This window comes from Sorex fumeus, unplaced genomic scaffold (assembly GCF_029834395.1).
Source record: "Sorex fumeus unplaced genomic scaffold, SorFum_2.1 ptg000081l, whole genome shotgun sequence".
NCBI lineage: Eukaryota > Metazoa > Chordata > Mammalia > Eulipotyphla > Soricidae > Sorex > Sorex fumeus.
In genome coordinates this window covers 16,125,046-16,149,328 of record NW_026606138.1, presented here as the reverse complement: position 1 = coordinate 16,149,328, position 24,283 = coordinate 16,125,046, and the positions used below count along the sequence as shown (strand labels likewise).

At 49.7% G+C, this 24,283-nt stretch overlaps 1 protein-coding gene across 1 annotated transcript in view; it reads left to right on the top strand.

Annotated features, from left to right (window-relative positions):
• Positions 1-24,283, top strand: part of MYZAP (myocardial zonula adherens protein) — a 106,877-nt gene that overhangs the window by 4,488 nt on the left and 78,106 nt on the right. The window contains exon 2 of the mRNA XM_056130769.1: positions 8,838-8,924. Within this exon, the coding sequence (XP_055986744.1) occupies positions 8,838-8,924 (87 nt within the window). The remainder of the gene's footprint in view (positions 1-8,837; positions 8,925-24,283) is intronic.

Here is a 24,283-nt window from a genome sequence, read left to right as displayed (position 1 = left end):
CCTCTCCCCCACCCCCCTCCACCCTCCCATGTTCCGTAGAGTTTTATGTACCTAAACCTAGAGGTCGTTGCTTGCATTAGCCATGATTTACGCCTTGAGCAGATGGTGCGAGGGACCCTCTCTCCCCAGGCTTCTTAGAGTGCTTTAAACAGAGGAGCTGGGGCCCAGAGAGAACGCACGGAGTAAGGCTCTTGCCTTGCATGCATTCACCCTGCGTTCATTCTGAGCACCACATATGGGCCCCCAGGTACTGCCTAGAGTAAGGAGTGAGCTCTGAGCACAGCCAGGTGTGGCCCCCACACAAAAACAGAAATGTAAAAAGAGGAGCCTATAGGGTATGAAAGGAGTAACTCTTGGCTTGGAATCGGCGAGTAGAAAACAGGAAGCAGAGCTTGGGCTGGAGCCAGTTCATGAACTGTGACCCGCTGGGCAGGAAGCAGGTGGCTGGGATGGGAGTGCTGGCCCAGGTGAGGTGCTAGACAGTTCTGGAAGCCTCCGGGCGTCCGAGCTGCCTCATCCTGCTGCGCACAGCCAGGATGTCAGCCTCTTGATTGTCAGTTGGTTGTCAACCCTAGATCCACACAGACTCACCAGGAAGCTCCAAATCCTTAGTGTGCTGGCCCAGTCCGGGCTGCTCAGATGAGGGCCAGGGTGGAGAAGTACGTCAGTACTTGGAAGTCATGTTAATGGGCAGAAAGAGCAGAACTAATTTTTTTTTTTTTTTGCTTTTTGGGTCACACCTGGCGATGCACAGGGGTTACTCCTGGCTCTGCACTCAGAAGTTACTCCTGGCGGTGCTCAGGGGACCATATGGGATGCTGGGAATCGAACCTGGGTTGGCCGCGTGCAAGGCAAACGCCCTACCTGCTGTGCTATCTCTCCAGCCCCCAGAACTAATTTTTATTAATTAGTATTACTGAGGACTGGAGCGATAGCACAGTGCGTAGGGCGATTGCCTTGCACGCAGCCAACATGGCGCACCCGAGTTCAATTTTTCCGCCCCTTTTGGAGAGTCTGGCAAGCTACCAAGAGTATCAAGCCCACACGGCAAAACTTGGCAAGCTACCTGTGACGTATTCGATATGCCAAACACAGTAACAACCAAGTCTTATAATCGAGATGTTACTGGGCCCGCTTGAGCAAATCGATGAACAACGGGAAGACAGACAGTGACAGTATTACTGACTTTTGGCTCACACCCAGTGTACAGCGTACTGGGTTATTCTGGGCAGTGCTGAAACCCTGGGTCCCATTCCTGCCCCTGCTCCTATCGCCATAGTCCAGAACTGTTTCTTTTGTTTGTTCTGGTCACAGCTGGCTGTTCTCAGTGCTTACTCCTGACACTGTGTGCAAGAATCACTCATGGCAGTGCTGGGGGGACCCTGTGTGACTCTTTCTTGCAGAGTTCGCCACATGCAAGAAAAGTGCCTTAACCCCTGTGCTGTCTTCTTAACCCCCAGAACTATTTTTGGGTTTGTTTTCAGGCCACAGGTGATAATCTCAGGAGTTTGAGATTGAGAACCAACTGACAATCAAATAACTCCTGGCTCTGCACTCAGGAGTTATTTCTGGCAGTACTCAGGGGATCATATGGGATGCCAGAGATTGAACCCTGGTCGGCCGCATGCAAAGCAAGCACTCTCCCCACTGTTTTATTGCTCCAGACCCCAGAACCACTTTTTTTTTGGTTTTTAATTGAATCACTGTGAGGTACAGTTACAAAACTTTCATGTTTAAGTTTTAGTCATACAATGATCAAACACCCATCCCTCCACAGCGCACATTTTCCACCACCCATGTCCCCAGTATCCCTCCCCACGCCCCATCCCAGCCCTCCCCTCCCTCTATGGCAGACAATTTCCCCCATACTCTCTACTTTTGGGCATTATGATTTGCTCAAAATTTCCCACCACCATTCAAGCCTGCCTGCCAGTGGCAGATGCTAGATCATTTATTTTCTGTTGCTTATTATGAATATCATGAGAGGTTGGAATTCTAAAATTTTAAATGGTTGGGGTCCAGAGACATCTCTGTAGGGAGCTAATCCATTTTGAGATTCATTTGGGAATCTCTGGATCAAGGCAGTTGATGTGCTGAGATGGCGCCCGGAGGCAGATTGTGGGTGTGACAGCCAGGACCCCAAGCTGGTGGGAGATGGGGAGGGATGGCAGGTCTCCCCTGCCGCCATGTGGTCTTGCATCAGCCCTGGAGCCTGCATACCTGGGTTTTGATTCTGGGGGGTTGTGGCTGCTGGAGTTTCATCTGGAGCAGGTAGAGAGCAGAGCCACTTTTTAAAGTGTCACATTTCCGTTCCAGCCTCCTGGACACACATGTGCCCCAGAGCTGTGTTCTGGTAGCTCTAGCTGACCCTGTGGCGGGGGAGGAGCGGTGGGGAAATCCCGGCCCTGCCAGTCTGACTCGGGTCTCAGTGCCTACTCATTCACCCCCATTCTCTCTCTGAACTCAGGCCCCCTGTGAAGCCTCTCATGGTATGGGAAGGAACACGCTAAGAAGTCCTGTGGAGTCAGCATTGCTGGAGGGAGGGGCCCAGACACTGCCCTCAGCACTCCCCAGGAAAGGAGCCTAAGTATGTAGGTCAGGGGCCCCTGGCCAGCGACTTCCGTCTGATTATAGGCCATTGGCCACGAGCAGTTCTTCCTGCAGACTCTCAGCCTCAGTGTTTACCATCTGGAGCTCCCTGAAGCCGACACATCTGCAGGCTCAGGGCCTGGCCAGCTGGGCCTCTTCCGCACATGGCCAGGCCTGGGTTTCTGGTGCTGTCCAGTGTGTATGTGTGCACATGTGTGTGAGAGAGAGACTGTTCATCGAGGGCTTTGTGTGTGTGTGTGTGTGTGTGTGTGTGTGAGAGAGAGAGAGAGAGAGAGAGACAGACAGACAGACAGAGACAGAGCGAGCAAGTGAGAGAGTTCATGTAGGGGTGTGTGTGCACACATGTGTGAGACAGTTCATGATAGGTGTACATTTGTAAGGGAGTTCATGTAGGGATGTGTGTGTGTGCGTGTGTTTAAGAGAGTTCATGAGAGATGTATATGAGAGACTGTTCATGGAGACAGAGTGTGTGTGTGTGTGTGTGTGTGTGTGTGTGTGTCTATCTGTCTGCATGGCCATGCCCACGGGAAACACACCTGTGTTGTTAGGTGGGGCCGGATATGGCCCCACAGTCACCACATGGACTTTGTAAATGCATTTGACATTTCCTTAGGGAAATTTGTCTTTGTAAACAGATGAGCAATCCCTGTTCCCCTCCTGCCCTGTTTATTGGTAATGGATAGATTTGCCTCCAGTGAGTCCCAGTGCTCCAGGAGGGAGAACTCCATGCTAGGTGGATGCTGAGTCTCCCTATGGACTCCCAAGGCTCTGTCTACACAGAGTGCTCAGAGGACCCCGCGGGCCTCCTGATGCCCTGTGGGGCAGACAAGGGCTGGGCAGACAAGGGCTGGTGCCCTGCCTACCTTCCCACCCGTTCCCAGGATGGTCTAGAGAAAGTGGAAGCCTCTCTGGGGAGTGTCAGATACACTTCGTCACTTCCATCTGCCTGGAAAGAAGCCCACGCTGCCAGTTACGGAGCCAGGCAGTACCTATTATGTGTTGCTTCTCTGCTCTGCTCTGTAAGTGCATCAGGAGCTACTGAGGTTCAAAGCTGGCTTGACCTCTGCTCCGCCAGCCCTGGCTCCTTGTGGCGTGGTGGACGGGATATGTGAGAGAGGGCCCATGTCTCACCTGGCCTGGCAGTCAGCTGTGACTCTAGCACTGGATCCTCCACATGGCTCAGAATCAAGAATCTCCTTTAGATCTGTCACCATGTACTTGGTTCACTTTCCTGATTCCACTTTGACCTCTTCACCTCCGGTAATCACCCCCCAAAACACAAACCCTCCCTTTACCCTCCCCCTCCCCCCACACCCCACCTGTTCTTGGACCTGAGAGTTTGCTTTTGTGTTGTGTTGTTGGGTGGCCTCATTTCTTTGTTCCTACCACACAGTCTTGTCTTGCTGTGAGACTTGGTAGTTTGGGTGCAGTGCACAACCCGGGGGCACACGTTTCATGTCTGCATTTACACCCATGCAGTGCTTTTGGCTACTGAATGCCCACATGCGCTTTCCTGCCATCCTAATGCCCTGGAAGGGAGGGCTGGCCCGGGCAGGGGTGTCCTGGGAAAGGTTCAGATTCTTTTGGCTCAGAGCTGAGCCAAAGTCTGAGCCAACCAGCTCTGGATTCCTGGCTAGAAAGTTCCCTGTCAGCTCCCTAGATTAGACCTGACCTCCAGGCAACTACATCATAGCCATCAACATCACAAAAGATTGTTCACAGTTAAATAAGCACTTCTTTGATGACACTGACTGGATTTTCCTGAGGGAAGAGTTTTCCAGGGGAGATTCCTGAAAGAATCCTAAAAATCCTGTAAATAATCAAGGAAGGTGGAGTGGACTGGGTCACCCTCCATTTTCACTGGTGGCTTTTCCTTAGCTTCTGTTTAGGGATCCAGAGTAGCTCAGAGACTTTCTGGGGCAGTCTCCTGTTGCCAGAGCAGTCCTGTGGGTTTAGGAGGGACTAATCATTCTCTCTGAATTTATTCTCCTTCATCTTTATTATTATTGTCACTGCTGCTTTTATTATTGCAATAAAGTACTTACACATACTTGAACTAGTTGTGAGCAATGAGAAATGCTGCTTTCCAAAGGGAACAACTGTTGGGCTGGAGCCATAGCACAGCAGGTAGGGCATTTGCCTTGCACGCAGCCAACCTGGGTTTGATTCCTGGCATCCCATATGGTCCCCTAAGCACCACCAGGAGTAATTCCTGAGTGCAGAGCCAGAAGTAATCCCTAAGCAAAACCAGGTGTCACACACACGCAACAGTTACTCTTCTTTCCTTAAAGACATTTGCTCGCTGGGAGATAGTACAATGGCTGAGGCCCTTTGCTTGTGGCTGTTTGACCCACAGCTCTCTGTATAGTCAGTCCCACGAGCACTGCCAGGAGTGATCTCAGAGCTAAGCATAAACCTGAGCACTGACAGGTGTGGTGGCCTGCCCCAGCCCTAAGACATTTATTCCTAAATCTGCATAGATCATCTGAATATATTTTAAAAACAAAAATGGGATGATTATTTTTCTTTTCTTGTTTTTTTTGAGGGGCTCATACCTGGCTGTGCTCAGGGCTTACTTTTGACTTGGGTCTCAGGTACTGTCTAATCCAGGGACCTTGTGAGGTGCAGGGAATGGAACCCAGTTTGGCCATGTGCATGGCCAGTACCTACCTGCTGGACACCCTCTCCAATAATCCCAAAAATGTAATTATTCTTTATTATGTAGCTTCCTTTTTAAAAATTTTCTCCATAGCAGCAATAGCCCAGTGGGTAGGGCGTTTGCCTTGCACACGGCCGACCCAGCAGACCCAGGGTTCGATTCCTCCACCCCTCTCGGAGAGCCTGGCCAGCTACAGAAAGTATCTCGCCTGCATGGCAAAGCCTGGCAAGCTACCCGTGACATATTCGATATGCCAAACAACAGTAACAACAAGTCTCACAATGGAGATGTTACTGGGCATGCTCAAGCAAATTGATGTACAACGGGAGGACAGTGCTACAGTGCTATAGTGCTTCACAGGACAGTGCATTTGGCTGTCTGGTTGGGCTGCTCTCTGGTTCTGTTCCCACCAAGGGTTCCAGTTGTGTCTGTATAGTTTGTACCCTATTGGTTCTGCATGGACAAAGTATGTCCCCAAGCCCTTCTGGGTTTCTCTAAGGAGAAGCATGTACAGCCCAGGACCGGCATGTGACTCAGGGGCTGGAGCACATGTTGTGCCCCAGGCTAGATCTTCAGCACCGCATAATACCCCATCCCTGCTGGGAATGACCCCACGTCATGAGCTGGAAGTAGCCAGAGTAATCACCGTGGCTGAAGGTAGCCTCATGCTCCTTCTGCAGCACCAGAAATGTATGAAAGCTAAAGTTTGATTTTATAGGTTCATTTTCCTGTAACCTGCTGTCACTGGGTACGGGCTGATAGCTAGGGACAACTGTGCTTATCCCATGGGTTGAATCACCCTTGGTACTCCTGCATCAGGGTTCTGAACATAGAGAGGGACCACCTTACTCATGTGTGATGGGGTCTGGGGCTTCTCTGGACCTGCCTCCTCTTCAGCCTTTTAGTTTGTCTCAGTCTTGGGGATTCTCTAAGCAGTCATCCCATCAAGAGCCATCATCACGGTAGAGTGCTCACCCGGTCCGCTGACCATGTTGTTACTGTCATGGGAAGCAGGACTGTGAGACCACATGTGGCTGTTTTACTCGAAAGCCTGCAGTGTGGAGAGCATATCTAGGGAATGATAAAAAAAATTGAACATTGATAGAGGGTCCTTGTGTTCCTGGCTTGAGAGGAACTTGCCTGCAGGCCCACGGCTTGTAGGTATGAGAAACTGTGTGTCTGTGCATTGTGTGGCCCAGTGCATCTGGTCATGCGAACTCACATGTGATTGCATATGCACATGTGTGCACACTTGCAGGGGCGATGTGATGTGGGAGAGCATCTTGTTTTCTCTGCAACGGTAGGCTGTGGGTTCAACCCAACCCCTCTGAGAAGATCAGGAGGCTCTCAGAGGTGGATGGCCCCTCCCGAGTGATTTCTGCTTAATGTTTTGTGCGAATTCCCTGGTGCAGCCAGACCAGGGCTGCTTCTCTCTGTAGGGACTGGACTTGCCGTCAGTGATTTTGCTCAGAGCTTTATCTCAGAGCTTCTTGGTGGAATGACTTGGCGTCTCCCTGGGCAATGCAACTGGTGGAACTTGGAAGGTTTTTGTGCCAAGTTGCTCCCTAAATAGTGGTGATAGACCTGAGCATGAGAGCATGTGGCAGGGTGGGTGGGTGGGTGGGGAAGAGTGCCTGGCATGGAACGGGAATGGAGGGAGATCCTGAAACCAAGACATGTGCTTGGGAAAAACAATGAGTTTGCTCAGTCATGAGGGAAGATTCGGAAAACAGGAGGCCTATTTCAGAGCAGGGGATTTCCACTCCTATCCCCAGAGTCACCCTGAGTTTAAACTTCACTGTTGGGAAGGTACAGTGGCCTCGTACAAAATGGGCAAGCTCAAAGGGGCACTGGGTGCTTGTGGAAGGGCTAGCCCGGGTTCAGCTGTGGGCTCTGTTTCCTGAGCACAAGAAATTCCAACCTTGGACATCTGCCAGGGAGGATGTGTTGGGTTCTAGGGTCCTGGTAGGTTGAACTTAAAGGTTTTATAGTCCCATCTACCATTGGGCTTCCAGGTGGCAGGGTATATTGTGCCCAGAGGCCACCCCAGGCACCAGGCAGACTCGCGATTGTGCAAACTAGCTTGTGGACTGTGCAGAGTGTGAGAGCTGCTGTAACAGGGCTGCTGTCATGGTAGCCAAAGCTGTATCACAGTATTAGAACCAGAAGCTTAGGATCAGGGCATGGTTAGAGGAAATCATGCAATTTTCTGCGACCTGGTTGGAACCGTAAGATGTAGTGTTAAGTGTAGTAAGCCAAAAGAAGAAAGAAAACACAGGATGATCTCGCTTATCTGTGGGACATAGAACAGTGGGTGAGAAAAACTTTCTAAGTCGTTTCTTTAATCAAATAAAAAATACTTTAAAAATCTAAACTTCAGGGGCTGGAGCGATAGCACAGCAGGTAGGGCGTTTGCCTTGCACGCGGCCAACCTGGGTTCGATTCCCAGCATCCCCTATGGTCCCCTGAGCACTGCCAGGGGTGATTCCTGAGTGCAGAGCCAGGAGTAACCTCTGTGCATCTCTGAGTGTGACCCAAAAAACAAAAACAAAATAAGTAAAATTAAATTAAATTAAATTAAAAAAGAATCTAAACTTCAAAAGGAAAAAAGATCAAGGCATGGGTAGGGCTGGCTTTGGAGGCTCTGCAGAGGGCTCTGTTCTCAGCTGCTCTTCTTGGCAATAATTTCCTCCTGTCCTGGATGTGGACCTGACTCCAGATTCCCCCCCAATAAGAACACTCATCATTTCCTCCATAAAAATCATTTATACATAAAAGAGGACAGGAGAGATAGTACAAGGGTAAAGCATTTGCACCCATCTGGCTCCAGTTTGATTCCTGGCATTGCATCGGGTCCCCTGAGCCTTGCCAGGAGGGAGGGATTCCTGAGCACAGAGCCAGAAGTAAGTCCTAAATACCAAGAGGTATGGCCCTCAAAACATATACACATACAAAAATAGTATATCCCACATTCCTGTCTCCTCAGAGCCTCCGTCCTCTCTCTCTATGAATTTGACTATACTAGGTACCTCCTATAAGTGGGACCATCCAGCATTTGTCACTTAGCATCGTACCCTTGAGGTTCTTCCTCATTACCTCCTGTGTCATAATTCCTTCCTTGTAAGTGCATGCAGTATGCACTCTGTGTATAAGCCACGTTTTATTTCTATGTTCATCCTTAAATGCTGTGAGAAAGGCTATCAGTCAAACCAGTGTATGTGTGTATACATACACACATGTATATATAGTTAAAAGATAGAAGATTCCAGAATACAGCTCAGAAGGCCAACCTCACATCCCATCATGCTCTGTATTTTGATTTTTATTCCCACACCTATGCTTTAGCCTCAGCTTATATCCTCGGGGGCCCTGAGCACTTGGGAAGTCTTAGCAATTTCAGTCTTTTCTGATCATCAGGATTGTAAGTGACCCTGAGGGGCTAGGCACAGGTGGATCTAACTCCTGGGACTCTGGGGTGCCAACACCCCCATTCTCTATGGTGGGGAGAAACAGGACCTCCCCTCCCCCCCAGTGGCTTCATAACAGATCTGTGCTCTGTCCATCCCAGGCAAATGTCTGCAGACTTCGGCTGACCGTCCCTCCTGAGGATCCCGTTCCTGAGAAAAGTGAGAAGAAGATTGAGAGGAAAGATCAGGTAGGCAGTCCCCAGACCCTATGGAGCCCGTTTTCCCCTTTGTTCTCTGCCCAGACCCCCCTCTCCCCGTGCCATTCACAGAGCCCGAATGTCCTGCCGGCGTCTGTGATAAAGGCCTTCTTCTCCTCACCCCTCTCTCCCTTCTTCCCACAACTCTGCCGTGCCTGCTCTCGTTTCGAGGTGAACACAAGCTCTGTGTTGTTGCAGAGCGGTGGGACACTGGACTCGGTGACAGGTGTGGTGGCAGGGAATGTGCTTCTCTTGAAAGAGTCCAGCTGGGTGGCACTAAAGGCCCCTTTGTGAGCGGCGGGCAGGGCCAACCCTCTCAGAGGCCGTGCTGGGACGGTCAGCTGTGGGTGGAGGGGCTGGCACACACTTGCTGAGGCTTGGGCCAGGGAGAGGAGGCTGGCCTGGGGTCCAGGATACTCTCTGGGGGAGACCACATGCTTTATATGTGTGAGGCCCTGCGAGTTACATCCTCAGAATCAGCCCCAGGCAACAGCATTTGAGCCTTTGTTGTAAAGGAGCTCACAGTTTTCTCGTGGGGCAGACCTAGAGCTAAGCCATGGTATGCCAGAGGCCTCATGTTCAGGTCCAGAAGTGTCTGAGAGAGGGGAGGGAATAAATGGGCTCCTTGAGACAGTGTTGGAGCAGGGCTCAAGGGACAAGTAGAAGGTGCAGCTCAGACCCGTTTTTTCTTTTACAAGCAATAAAAGGGCATGTGCCTTATTCTAGGCACCGGTGTAGACATTGTGAGGAGAGGAGTGAACACACAGAAATAGATCTGTCACCTCTGGAATTGATCTTTTAGGGGCAGAGTTCTTCAACTGCCGGTGCACAGACCTGCAGGTGTACAAAGGTTGAAAATCACTGGTCTAGACTGCCTTGGTTATCACTGCCAGTGCAGCACAGATACAGTCCACAGATACTTAAAAAATGGTCGAAGAATGCTGCTTTAGAAGGAAAATGAAAACTTTAAATTGTAGAATAATTTATAGAGTTTAGAAGGTAGAACATGCTAAAGTGGACAGTGGAAGCATGGGATTGAAGTATGGTTGTAGTTTTCTTGTGCATATCTATTTTACATAAGCATATAATAGGATAGTAGCATGATATGTTTTGTAAATATAATTATGTGACAATGGCCATTGAGCTTGAAGCCTTGCTCTGGAACTAGTCAACAATGTCCCCAGCTATAAAATGGGAAGCTTTTCTTTAGCTGGGAGACAGTCGATTATGTCCCTGACTTCAATGATGGTTATTTTTCCTCCCTTTTCTGTCCTTCTCTCCACTTTCAACTGAGTAGTCTGTGCTTTGCAAATGATGGAGGACAGGAAAAGGAGGTCATGAGGAAGGAAAGCAAATGATAATCAGAGTAGAGAAATGTGAACTTAATTGTTTAAAGAAAGTCAAGGAGCCAGAGAAATAATATAGCAGGAAGGGCGCTTGACTTGCATGTGGCCAACCTGGGTTTGATCCCTGGAATCCCATGTGGTCCCCTGAACCCCACCAGGAGTGATTCCTGGTGAAGAGCCAGGAGTAAGTAAGCCAGGAGTCAGCACTATTGCGAGTATCCCCTGTCCCCAAATAAAATTAAAACAGAGACAAAGTGAGAGAGTACAGTGGGGTAAGATGCTTGCCTTGTAAGTGGTTGACTTAGCTTCAATTCCTGGCATCACATTTGGTGTCCTGAGTCCTGCCAGGAATGGCCCCTGAGCACAGAGCCAGGAGTAAGCCCTGAGCCAGCCAAATGTGGCCTCAAAACAAAAACTACAACAAAACCCCCAAACAACCCCCCCAGGCATAAATTTTTTAAGGTGAATTAAAATAATTTTAAAAAGAGGATGAGTCTCATGTTCAGGATTCAGAAAAATTAATGGTCCTGGGAGCCAGCAAGGGAACACTCAGGGAGGAAGGGACAGACCTGGTTTGAATGGGCCCTTCTGGCCTAGGTAGGAAACTTGGGCAGCAGGAAGACAGAGATAGGGCTATGCACATTGAATGATTAAAAAATAAAACCATGAGTAGAGAGCTACGATCCAAGAGAGAGACTTAAAATGAGCAGCTCTTTACAGAAAATCGGCCAATATACTTAGAAATCTCTACTTTTGTGGGCTGAAGAGATAATACAGGGGTTAAGACAGTTGCCTTGCCTTATACTTGACTAACCTGGTCCAATCCCTGGTTCCTCATATGATTCCCTGAGCACTGAGCAAAAAAAAGACAAATGAAAAAGAAGTCTCTGCTTTGCAATCTCAGGCTAAGCTCATCATAGGTGGAGAAGCTCATGGGTGAAAGGTCAATGTGGAGCGGTGGAGCGGTTCCTTACTGTGGTCTCTGGGTGGCACCTTCCAGATTCCTTGGGTCAAAAGGGAATTTGGGATACTTGGCACTCAGTGTTTAGCCAAGGGTCTGAGTTCACATTAACAGTCAGCGAGATCATGGCTGCGACTAAGCAGTCCTCTCTAGAACCCGTCTGAGATGCATGCCAAGCTTGTTTGGTGGAATCCAGAAACAAGGAAACAGAAAGCATGGGCCATTCTGTCATACAGACAGACCTTTCAGGCAGTTCTGTCTTACCAAAAAACGAGAGTCTGAGAATCTCTACATGGGCAATCACATTATGATCGCTTATGTAATGAGTGAATGCTGATTAGACTCTGGATCGAAAAGTTCTCTAAAAGAGATATTGAGATCATGTACAATTTTTGAATATGAGCCACACTGAGATAATAGGGGATCATGGTGGCTTTTCTCATGGGTGATGATACTTGGGTGGTGCAGTGGGACTTTCCAGGGAATGTGTTTGGAGTAGGAGCTCATACCCAAGAAGAGAGTGGGAGCGTCTGGCCTCTGTGGTTGAACCCTGCTCTCCCACCCACCCCTGATGACCGGGACTGAGTGGGGTGCTGTGTTTCGGGGAGGGAGGAACTTCCGGTCTCACTGCCCTTCTCAGTCTGTGACTGTCAGAGGTTGCCAGCTGCTCAGAGAAGTAGGCCTGGCTGTGTTCATGACCATACCTCCAATAAAGTCATGGTTAACAGAGACAGATGAATAAAGTCAGACTAATAAAGGCAGGAGGGCTGAGCACCTGGAGGCTCGGGGTGGCTGTGGGAGAAGAGATCCCCCCAGTAGGATGGAACCAGACAGCGACTTTTGGGGGCTGTTCTGATCTGCATGTAGAGAGCTTGGGGAACTTGGTGTCAGACCAAAGCTGTGTGCCTGGGAGCCATGGATGCTGGACTTGGAGGGCATGTCCCTGCCTAGGTAGAACATTCTGGAAGAAGAGGCACCTGTGTGCTATGTCGTCCAGCAGGTGACGGCCCCAGTGGAGCCATCTGCCTATTGGTCTTTGCAGTGTTTTCCATGCTCCTTATGGCAAGGGACATTTTTCTTTACTAATCAGAGTGTTTTTCTGGACCCTCAGGCATGAACTGACGAAGTGCTGCTGATGGGCTTGGGTGATGAATGTGCATAGTCCTGTGATCTCCTGCAGCCACTTGCGGAGTGCCCGGGAACCCCTGGGGTGCAAGGCAGAGCTGGGGAGGCACGGGGAGACCATGCTTCTGCTGGTTTCTCCACAGGCCACTCAGGTGTGCAGTGCAGACCCGTGGGGACGGGCCAATGACACTAGAGAGCTGGGCAAGGCAGAGGGAGTGGGACTGGCTGTCTCCGTGAGACTGACATCCAGGGGTGCTGGACCAGGGGAGGCGTGACGTCATCACCTCGTTCTGGCTGTGTTCCTGGCCCTGAGCCCCCAGGAGCTGGAAGGTGGGAGTAGGAGTCCCGAAGACTAGACTTGAGAGAGCTTGGAGGGGCCACGTCAGAGGAGGTGGTTTAAGGTGATGGTGTTAGTGGAAGCTGACTCTGGGGAGGTGACGGTTCCCTTGCAGGGGGCTCCACAGGGCTTCCCCGTGCCCAGGCTGAGCAGGGTCTTCTGTGTGCAAGGAGCATGCCTCCCCCATGATGTCTCCTGACCCCTGGCTTTCCCATGATTGTGCTTTCCCCTTCCAGGCCCTTGTTGTTGCTGAGTGGGGGCACCAGAGGCGACTGTGAGGAGGAGTCCCTGCTTGGGCTGCCCACACGGGCTGATGGTCCAGTTGCAATAGAGTGTTCCAGGCTCTGGCTTGCCCTGGGGCCGCTGCTGTCTGGCTGCTCTGGGCACCTCTGGGCTCCTCTTCCCTTCCTGGTCCTGAGAGGAGAGGCTGGTGTGGAGGGCGTGGCAGCGGCCGGTTTCCCGCTTCTGATGCTTCTGACGCTGGGTCCGAGGCAATTACCTAAGGGGCAGCTTCTGGGTAGGGCCGCACTGAAGGAGCCCCTAAGGCAGATGCTGTCTGTGCTCACTGGGGCCCCCCACCTCCTCCCAGCTGCTCTCTGCAGGCCCCAGATGAGTGCCCACCATTCTCGAGTCCTCAACTTTCTCCTTTCATCCTGCCTGCCAAGAGCTCAGACACGTGGAGATCACTCGTGTCCTGCTGGCGCTGCTGATGAAGAGGCAAAGACCAAATGCCAGCATGGCCCTTTGCACCTCCAGCCGGGCCTGCCCCTTGCTCCCTTTGACCTTGGAGCTGGGTCTAGCCCCTCGTGCCTCTCTGTGCCAGTGCTGCCGCCGGGGTCCTGCTAGCCTGTTTCTGCTGCCTTGGGGGGCTTGCAACAGTCTCTCTGGGGAAGAGGCATACCCCTGTCCACTCTCTCAAGCCCCATCCCTCCAGCTGCCTGCTGCCTTCCAGGGCTCTCGTGATGCTAGCATTTGTAGGTACAGCATGTGGGGATTTCACCCATGAATCGCCATTAAATGAGCTATTTATTTTATTTTATCTTGGTGTGTCCCAGAGCTGGCAGTGGCTAACTCCGGCCTCTGAGCTCAGGAACTACTGCTGCAAGGTTCAGGAGACTCTGTGACTACACAGGGACGGGACCAGGGCTGGCAGCGTGAGAGCTAAGAGCCTTCATACCAATCCTAGCCCAGAAGCCTGTAAGTTAGTATTTGAAATGATGGGACTTGGGCCATTTATCCGGAAAGATGTGCCCAGAGCTTCCTGGGCAGCAGTGACATTTTGAAGCGGACACAGCTCCGTTCACTGAGAAAACGTTTCCATCCTGTGTTGAAATAACATGCCAGTGCATTTTGCATTCTCTTGGCCTGCTAACAGTAAGAGGAGGGTCTTTTTCTGACATTTATCCTCTGTATTTTCCTCAGAGCCACTTAGGTCTTGTCTGTTTTCAGGGGACCCTGATGGAGGCCCCTGGAGATGGGCAGGGACAGGGAAAGGTCATGCGGTGTGTGAGGTGGAGAGAGGGGCAGGGGTTGCCTGTGCCTGCAGCTGTCCCGTAACCCCTTCTCCAAGATTATTTCTTCTTTTTTTCCTCCTTCTCCTCCTTCTTCTTTCTCTCTTCTTCCTCGTCCTCCTCCTCCTCTTTCTCTTCCTCCTCTCCCTCCTCCCCCACTTCCTCTTCTCTCTCCCTTTTTCACTTTGGTGACTCTCCTCTCCCCTAGAGGGCACCCAGCTGCCCCTTGCTTGCTCCTCACCTGCTGATCAGAACTCTACCTAGGTATTTCTGCAGAGACAAGGACACACGTGATTCCGAAAACGAGGAGGTGACTTTGGGTTCCGTCTCTACAAGGCTAGCATGTGGTTCTGTATTTTGTTTTGTTTGGGGGACCATTTTTGGTGATACTCAGGTGATGCTAGCTCTGCACTTAGGGCATCACTCCTGGTGGGGCTTGGGTGACCACATGAGATGTTGGGATGTTGGGAATAGAACCTGAATTATCTATTTGGAAGGTGAGTGCTTTACCCACTGCACTCTCTCTCTCCAGCCCTCCAGAGCCTGGCATCATGCCTGGAGCAGAGATGGCACCTCCTGAGTCCGCTTGGCGATTAGGATGACTCAGTTTTGTACTAGCCTTCTGGGTCTGCCTACAGACCACCAACCCAGCACATGGGTGAACAGCAGGAATCTCTTGGCTCACAGATTTGGATATTGGACATGAAGGGCCCAGCAGGGTTGTGCAGTCTCCAGGGCTAGAGAGAGGCGCATCTTTGTTGCTCCACCTTCTCACCTTCGGCCGTCTCCCCACCGTTCTGGACTCATGGCAGGGAATCTTTAATTTTCACATAGGCTTACAAAAATGTGTGTATTTGATCCAAATATTGCCTCCCCACCTCTTTTTTTTAGGGGGCCTTGCCCAGAGGTGCTGGGGAGCTCTTGGGAGCCTGCAGGAGCTAATCCAGTACTCTGACCTGGCAGTGTCGGGTGGGCACCAGGGCAGACCCAGAGGTGCTGAAGGTGGGGCATGTGGTGCCTGGAGTCAAACTCGGGGCCCTGCATGTGTCAGACATGTGTTACCCCACTTTGTCTCTCCTTGGTCCCCAGACTTCCCCATCTTTTTATAAAAACACTCATCATTCTCAGATTAGGACCCACTCTAATGCCTTTGGCATGCAGGGCACTCTGGCGTATCCTTTTTGCAGGAAATAGCTCTATCTGTGAGAAGATTTTCTACTATCACCACCTTAAATTATATTAGCAAGTCAGAGGCATTTTCTGTGGTTTTTTATTTATATATTAAAAACCATTAATATGGGGCCAGAGAGATAGTATAGCAGGTTATACTTGCCTTGCACACAGCTGACCTTGGTTTGAACCCCACAACTGCACGTGGTTCCCTGAGCAGTGCCAGAAATAATTCCTGAGCACAGTCAGGATGAACCCTGAGCACCATGGGGTGTGCCCTCCCTTCTCCCCCCCCAAAATACCCAGACCCAGAAACATTGATAGTATGGGAGAGGAAATACTGGTTATCGTGGGCCCAGATTTTATGCTGAGAGACGGATAAATGTAGACTATGTTATGTACAAAACTGTAGCACATTTGCTGGCATGGGATAATAAATGATTTAATCCTGCTTTCAGACATGCACATGAACACACACATGCACACACAGACACACACACACACACACACAGACACACACACATGCATGCATCCTCCAAACAAGGTATGACAGATATTTTTGTGTTTTATCAGGGGCTGAATTTAGGCAGTAGAACCTGAGGGCTGTGATCTGAGCACCTGTGTCATTTCAGACAATAGGATCGAAGATCCTGTTCAATGGGAAGTCTTTCATCTGTTCACCAAATAGCCCGAGACAGGCTACATTTGAAGTAGCTGCTAGCACCGCTCCTGCCCAGTTGAGCTTTCCTGGCCTGTGGCTCTAAAGCCGCTGCTTCTTTCTAGATAGATCTAGGGCGTGGAAACTGGTATATTGGTGTGCCCAGTGCGGTGAGGTGTCTTAAAGGAGAAAGCCTCGCTTTCCACTCCATGCCTCTTTCTCCAAGGGCCTTGCTGGGCTTCGTTCTTGGTACAATTGTTTTGACGACACAATAGCTGTTGCCAGGGACTGTGTACAGCCGTGATTCATGGTGCAGCTGCCCTGGGTGTGATAGGGACAGGCCTCGCCTGCAGAGATAGCAGCTGGGTAAGGACAGAGGGGAGAGGCTGGCGGCCTTCGTCCTCATCGCCTGCTGCCTTCTCACAGGCCACAGGGGCCATCTCCTAGGGCTTCTGCTCCCCTTTCTGGCTGTGAGACATTAGTCTAGACACTGCCTGCTCTGTGGCTCAGATGAGCGTGTCCGGGAATGGGACACTGATGGGACAGTGGAGCACAGAGCTGTGATTCCGGTCAGTCACAGGTGTGTTGGCTGCCCCCTTCCTGCCTCGATGGCAGAGGGGACCCACAAGGGGCTGGACCGTAGCACTGCAAAGCTCCTTTCCACTCGCCCAGCAGCTGCTGCTGCTGCTTCTGTATGACATTTTGTGGGCTGGAACGATAGCACAGTGGATAGGGTGTTTTCCTTGCATGCAGCCGACCCAGGTTTGATTCCTCCACCCCTCTCAGAGAGCCCAGAAAGGTACCGAGAGTTGTCTCACCCGCACGGCAAAGCCTGGCAAGCTCCCCATGATGTATTCAATATGCCAAAAACAGTAACTGGTGGCCACTCGAGCAAATCAATGAACAACGGGAGGACGGTGCTACAGTGCTACACAGTGACATTTTGTATATATATATTTTTTCCTGAGGACTTTTATTTATTTTTAATTTTTTAATGAATCACCATGGGGTACAGTTACACTTACAAACTTTTGTGCTTGTGTTACAGTCATATAATGATCGGGTACCCATCCCTCCACCAGTTCTCATTCTCTACCACCAATTTCCCCAGTAGCCCTCCCCTCCTCATGCCCTCCCCCACCCCATCCCCTGCCTCTGTGGCAGGTGTATTTCCTATTACTCTCTCTCTCCTTTGGGTGTTGTGGTTTGCAATGCAGGTATTAAGTTCTCCCAACTTATTGCTCTTGCTGACTTGCTGATTCTCCCTGGGAGAGAAACTGAGGCCTGCTAGGGTTTTGCTGTCCGGAGTGAATCTGGACTTGGAAGGAAATAGCAGAAAAAAGATCCTGGAAGAGAGAAGTGCTCAGAGCCGTTGCAGTGGTTTCCAGAGGGCGTGCTGTGCTCCCGCTGTGCTTGCTGGGTGGTGGGGGAGGGGTGCAGTAGTAGCCTCAGTGGCACTGGGCAGTGCTTTCTGTTTGCTACTTTCATGTTTTTGTTTTGGATTTTCTTTTTTTTTCAGGCCAGCGGTATTCAGGGTTTACTCCTGGCTCTGTGGTCAGGGATCACTTTTGGTGGTGCTCGGTGGACCCTGTAAGGTGCCTGGAATGGAACTTGGGTCATCTGCATGCAAGGCAGGTGCTTTACCTGCTGTGATCTCTCTCCAGCTCAGCCAGCCTCTTCAGAAAAGATAGACTTCCAGAGGGAACACTGAATGATTTTCTTTTCTCTAAAAAGGAGGAAGGCCAAATAAATTGGGGTTGTCAGGGTTAGTGGGAATGTGGGAATATGAAGAAACTGCTAAACCGCTAGAGGCAGTTGTGTCCAGTATCTGTTAGATACCATCCCAGCCCGAGTCCAGCGCCTCGTGTTCCCCAACAAGCTTCTGCATGGTGGTTGTGTCCTTTCCCTGCTTGGGGCTCAGAGATGCTGGACACAGGTGCTGCGGTCCCCACCAGGTCTGGGACACCGCCAGGTCACCACAGAGGGTCCCCTGTGCCTCTTCTCCAGCAGGAGAGGCTGTTTAGGAGGGCTCCATATCAGAAGTCTAGGTTTCCCAGAGCATTCCACCTGGATTCTAGAAAAGGGGCAGCTGAAGCTCTGCCCACCCTGACAATCATCTCTTCCTTCAGGGGCTTAGCTAGCTTAAGGAGATGTTTCTTGTGTAAGAGCTGGAAAATAATCAGCATCACCAGGAGCTGATCTTTAGAAAACTGGTTCTTTTGGAGTTCTGCTTGGCTAGAAGATGTTCTTTCCCCTCCACATCTCCCCAGCGGGAAGACGGTCAGAAATGGCCAAAGGCCCACTGAGCCAAGGCTTTCCCCTCTGCAGCCTGCGGTAATCCCTTGGCTCAGCTGTCCTGCTGGGCGCGGGAGGCAGCCCCACGGCCAGGCCCAGGTCATTGCGCAGCTAGGCAGGTTCCAGCACATTCGGGACAGAATGTGCTCAAATTCTGACTCCGCCTGCAGGGTCCTGGCCACAGCGCCCCTCCTTGGCTCAGCGTCCCCACAGTCCCAGGCAGAAGAGATGGAAAGCAAAAGAGTTTGGAAATTATTTGGCTCTTACTGCCTCCGCTCCCGCCCCCCCTCCCCCAAGTAATTTCATTCTTGTTAGTGTCCCTCTAAGTCTTATTGGCAGGTGGACATGTAGACTAGCATGTAGGCAGCTACAGTAGGAGCTGGAGAGGGGCCTCACTGTGGCATCTGTCACTGTTGGGTTTAGTTGATGCTAAACTGTATTTCTGTTGTTGTTTATTCACTGAGATCCCATCCTTTGCCCAAATTAAATCTTTAGTGTTGGGAACGATCATGTACCCCAAATGTTCTGTCACAGACCCAATTCCTCCTTCCTTCCTTCCTTCCTTCCTTCCTTCCTTCCTTCCTTTCTTCCTTCCTTCCATTTTCCTTCCCTCCCTCTTTCCCCACCTCCCTCCATCCCTCCTTCCCTCCTTCTGTACTTACTAAGTAGTGATCTGTGGTTCTGGGAATTGAACCCTGGGTCTCACATGTGCAAGGAAAATGCTTTACTGTTAAGTTATATTCCCGACTCCTGGCCCTGCAGGATCTCGTTGGACTGGTGTTGAGATTTTAGTGGTAAAAATGGTGGATACAGTCTTCCATCCTTGACTGTGCTTGTCTCACTGTAAGGTTCTATATTCTGATTAAGGGTTTGGAAAACAGGGCCCCCATCTCTGGTTTCTCTGACTAACCCTCAGTCTCCTGCGGCAGTATGATTGGTCTAGCAGGATATGGACTGAGTTATTACTCTCACCGTTTATCTTTTTTTATGCTTTTTGGGTCACACCTGGCGATGTTCAGGGCTTCCTCCTGGCTCTGCACTCAGGAATTACTCCTGGTGGTGCTCAGGGGACCATATGGGTTGCTGGGAATTGAACCTGGGTCAGCCGCATGCAAGGCAAACACCCTACCTGCTGTGCTATCGCTCCAGACCCACCACTGATCTTTTCTAAGGCTCTTGCCATCACTGACTCTTTATGAAAACAACCAATGATGGACCTGTAGGTGAAAACGTCATCTAGGACACATCCAGGGAACAGTGGAGGGGAGAGGTTCTTTCTATGCTTCACTGACTGTGCCTCTTGTGTTTTTTTTTTCTTCTTTTTTTATTAGTGAAACACCATGAGGTACAGTTGTAGGTTTACAATTTTTTGTGCTTGGGTTTCGATTATACAATGATCAAATACCCATCCCTCCATCAGTGCCCATTTTCCACCACCATGGATAATATTCCCCCCATCCCCATCACCCCATACCCCCTGCCTCTGTGGCAGGGCAATCTCCTGTGTTCTCTCTCTCGTTTTGGGTGTTGTGGTCTGCAAAAGAGGCATTGAGTTGTGCCTCTTGTTAATTCTGCTATGTTCTCACACTTTCAGCTCATTGCTTCTTTTTCCCTTCTTTGGCACAGCTTTCTTTTTATTCTATTTTTAGGACTTTTCTTTTCAAGCCAATTTTGTCTACACTGGTTTTATATCCAGGAGACTTCTAGTAAGTTTTTACAATTTTATTTTTTAAAAAATATCAAGTAACATTATAAGGGGGCTGGAGCGATAGCACAGCGGTAGGGCATTTGCCTTGCACGCAGCCAACATGGCCGACCCGAGTTCGATTCCTCCGCCCCTCTCGGAGAGCCCGGCAAGCTACCGAGAGTATTCGATATGCCAAACACAGTAACAACAGAGTCTCCAATGGAGACGTTACTGGGCCCGCTCGAGCAAATCGACGATCAACGGGAGGGCCTTTACCTTTACCTTTTTACCTTAACATTATAAGGAAGTTTAAAAAATATAGAGACATAAACATATATGCAAAAGGAGATGAAATTGTGTCACGCTCCTTCTCTCAGCCCCAACCGCCCTAACTCAGGGTATTTTAAAAACATTTATTTATTTATTTATTCATTTTTATTGAATCCCCATGAGCTACATTTACAAAGCTTTCATGTTTGAGTTTCAGTCATACAAAGATCAAACACCCATTCCTCCACCAGTGCACGTTTTCCACCACCAATGTCCCCAGTATTCCTCCCCCCACATCACACCCCTCCCCCTGCCTCTGACTAACTCAGGGTTAATCCTGCCCTGTCCACACCCCCATCTGCTTCCTCTACCTTGAGTTCCAGGTACTTAAGCATGATTCTCTAAAAGACAAAGGCACTATCATAATATAACATAATCTCCTCACTGTTATCAGATCTGAAAATTAATATTTATCTTTAAATCTATGGAAGGAGAGATTCAGTGACACACAAAACCCTCCCTTTGTTCTTTACCTCTTACTGGTTTTGCATGTCTTCCTTCAGCTTTTAATCAGACATCTAACATCTTGTCAAAGTGCTCATAGTCCTGGCTCCTTGCAACATTGATGAGGGAACCAGATGATGGCTGGAGACAAACATCAGCTCTCTGTCTCAACTTCTGAGATGAATTAAGGATGTTGTTCCTTCAGCTGCACCGTATTTGCAAACTCTGAGTCATTCCCTAGCACCTCCCCTAGCTTCGGAGACTCCTGGTCATTCAGCAAATACATATTCAGATCCTTGCTGTGCTCAGTCACTTCTGGATATTGGGGATTAGAGTGGAAAGGAAGACAAACAGGGTCCTCAGTGTCTCAGAACTTCTAGTCCTAGGGGTGCGGTTGTGACTACATGACAACCCTAGGTGATGCTTAGTGATGCTGAGCTCTGTGGAGGCCTGACTCATCTAAAGGGTCACAGACCATGACCTTGAGGGAGGGCCTCCACCCAGCAGGGGGCACTGCAGGCAGAGGAAATGTCTGTGTGAATGCCCAAGGCAGGGAGAGGTGGGCTCACGAAGAGTGGGAAGGAAGCCCTGAGGTGGCCGTGGGGAGATGGGGCACTAAGGAGAGTCTGATGGAAGGAAGACAGAGAAAACCTTTTGTCCAGTCCAGTGGAGCTCCAGGCTCTTTCCTTGTTGTCATTATTATAATTTTTCACTGACTGGGATTCTGTGGTTTATAATACTGTTGTCAGTAATGGTTTCTCATGCACATAGTTCCAGGCTTTTGGCTTCTCTTGCCTGAGGCCTGGGCTGCCTCTGGAGATGCGAGTTCTAGTTCCTTTCTTGGTTCTGAGGTGTCCTGCGGGCATTGGAGGGCAAGGTCAGAGCTTAGATTTGGAAAGACAGTCAGGCACTTGAGTGGACAAGCTAGCGCAGCTCTACAGCAGGCCTTGTGAGTTCTAAGGAACAGAGTGGCAGTGAGCCACCAGATAGCAGTGCGTTCCCCATTCACTCTCTTCACCCCTGTTTCTCCTCTTCTGCTCCTGGAATTCTCTCCTGTGGAGTGACCGATGTTGATGACCCTGTCCTGCCTCTCAGTCCCAGGCTGGCCCTTTCCTTGTTGGTCTTATATTTAACCCCTGAATTGTTGCTGTTCTTGGATCACATGAGGCTTCAAGCATCAAGCCTGTGTCAGCCTCCCAAAGGCAAGAGCCTTTCCTCATGTATAGTCTCTCAGATCCTCAATCTGGATATTTTAAAATAACTTTTTAGTTCTGATTTTTGAAAATTATTAATACAATTAAAGTCAGGAATTAAAAAACTATGTCTGGGGGCTGAAGAGATAGCACAGCGGGTAGGGCGTTTGCCTTGCACGCGGCAGACCTGGGTTCGATTCCCAGCATCCCATATGGTCCTCCGAGCACCACCAGGAGTGATTCCTGAGTGTAGAGCCAGGAGGAAGCCCTGTGCATCGCCGGGTATGACCCAAAAAGAAAAAAAAAACTATGTCTGTTTTTCCACCCTCTAAATATCAGAATACTAAAATAAATAAATAAATAAAATAAATATCAGAATACTGAAGAGCATAAAGATGTTTTACCAACAATAACTCCCCTTCGCCCCTCCCACACCCCCAGAAAGAAGTTTTATGAAGGACACTATCATTCCAGACTAGGTTTCTGGGTGGGGTGACAGATGAGCGTCACTTCTCCTGGGGACCATGGAGACGTGTGGTAAGGACACATACGAGGGTGTGAATTTGTATTTCCAAACTTCTAGTGGTATAAATCATCAAACATTTTATTTTTTAAAAAATGACTCAATTCCAGCCTTCACGATGCTTTACACACACATACACACACACACACACACACAGTCGAAAAATAATGAAATGGCAGCATGAAAATTACACTTTCTTTTAATGCACTTTGGTATACTTTCATGTGCTAGATCCTGACATTCGTAGCATTTAGGATGGTACCTCCCAGACCTTGTTCATTGTCCTTCCTTGTCTGAATTTCCTCTGCTGGTGTGGGCCTCAGCTCTCCTGGTAAGCAGGGGTGCAGAGCCCTCCTGCACCCCCTGCTGCACCCCACCATCACAGGACTGGCCTCCCAGCATCCCTGGCTGTCAGGCGAGTCCGGTGAACGCCTGTGCTGTGGTGTTTCACCAAAGCCAGCGTCAGCATCGGCTTGTTTTGCAGGAACTGGGTGGGTGGAGTTGTGGCCGAGAGAACATGTCTTTGTTTCCTGGTATGTGGAGAGTTTCGTCAGAGTTTTTCCTCTTCCCAATTACGTGGTTGGGAAATCAGTGATCTCCAACTCAGCTGGTTACTCCAACAACCTGTGGCAGCACCTTCATCTAAGCTAGACACAAATGTCGAGCCTGGGGCAGCCTCTGGGAATAAATGCAGAGCATCATGACTGGGGGCAGTCACCACGCCAAACTTCTGCTCCAAGCCTACGCTCATCACAAAGAATGAAACAGACAAAGTGACAGGTCTAGAGATGGCCTAAACAGTCCTGAGTGAGGGGCTGCCTGGTCACTTTATTTGGTAAGCCCCTACACCCCCCTCATCCCATCATATACAACATTCTCCTTATGTTAGTACATGTCTTTTTTTTTTTTTTAATTAGTGAAACACCATGAGGTACAGTTGTAGATTTACAATTTTTTGTGCTTGGGTCTCGATTATGCAATGATCAAATACCCATCCCTCCACCAGTGCCCATTTTCCACCACCATGGATAATATCCCTCCTACCCCCATCCCTCCCATCCCACCCTGCCTCTGTGGCAGGGCAATCCCCTGTGTTCTCTCTCTCCTTTTGGGTGTTGTGGTCTGCAAAAGAGGCATTGAGTGGCAAACATGTTCAGTCCATAGGCTACTTTCAACATGCATCTCCCCTCCTGGGAGGATCCTCCAAACACCCTTTATTTGGTGCTCCCTTCTCTATCTGAGCTGCCCTTTCCCCTAGAATGCCCAGCTGGCCTCTAAGCTATGGAGTAATCCTCCTGGTGCTGATCTCAGCTATTCTTGGGTATTAATCTCATACTTTGTTACTTTATATCCCCCAGATGAATGCAATCTTTCTATGTCTATCCCTCTCTTTCTGACTCATTTCGCTTAGCATGATACTTTCCATATTGTACCACTTGTATGTAAATTTCATGACTTCATCTTTTCTAAGAGCTACATAGTACTCCATTGTGTAGATGTACCAAAGTTTCTTTAACCAGTCATCTGTTCGTGGGCATTCAGGTTTCTTCCAGTTTCTGGCTATTGTAAAGAGTGCTGCAATGAACAAACAAGTGCAGATGTCACTTCGACTATACATTTTTGCCTCTCTGGGATATATTCCCAGGAGTGGTATTGCTGGGTCAAATGGGAGCTCAATTTCTAATTTTTTGAGAATCGTCCATACTGTTTTCCAGAAGGGCTGAACCAGTCGACATTCCCACCAACAGTGAAGGAGTGTCCCTTTCTCGC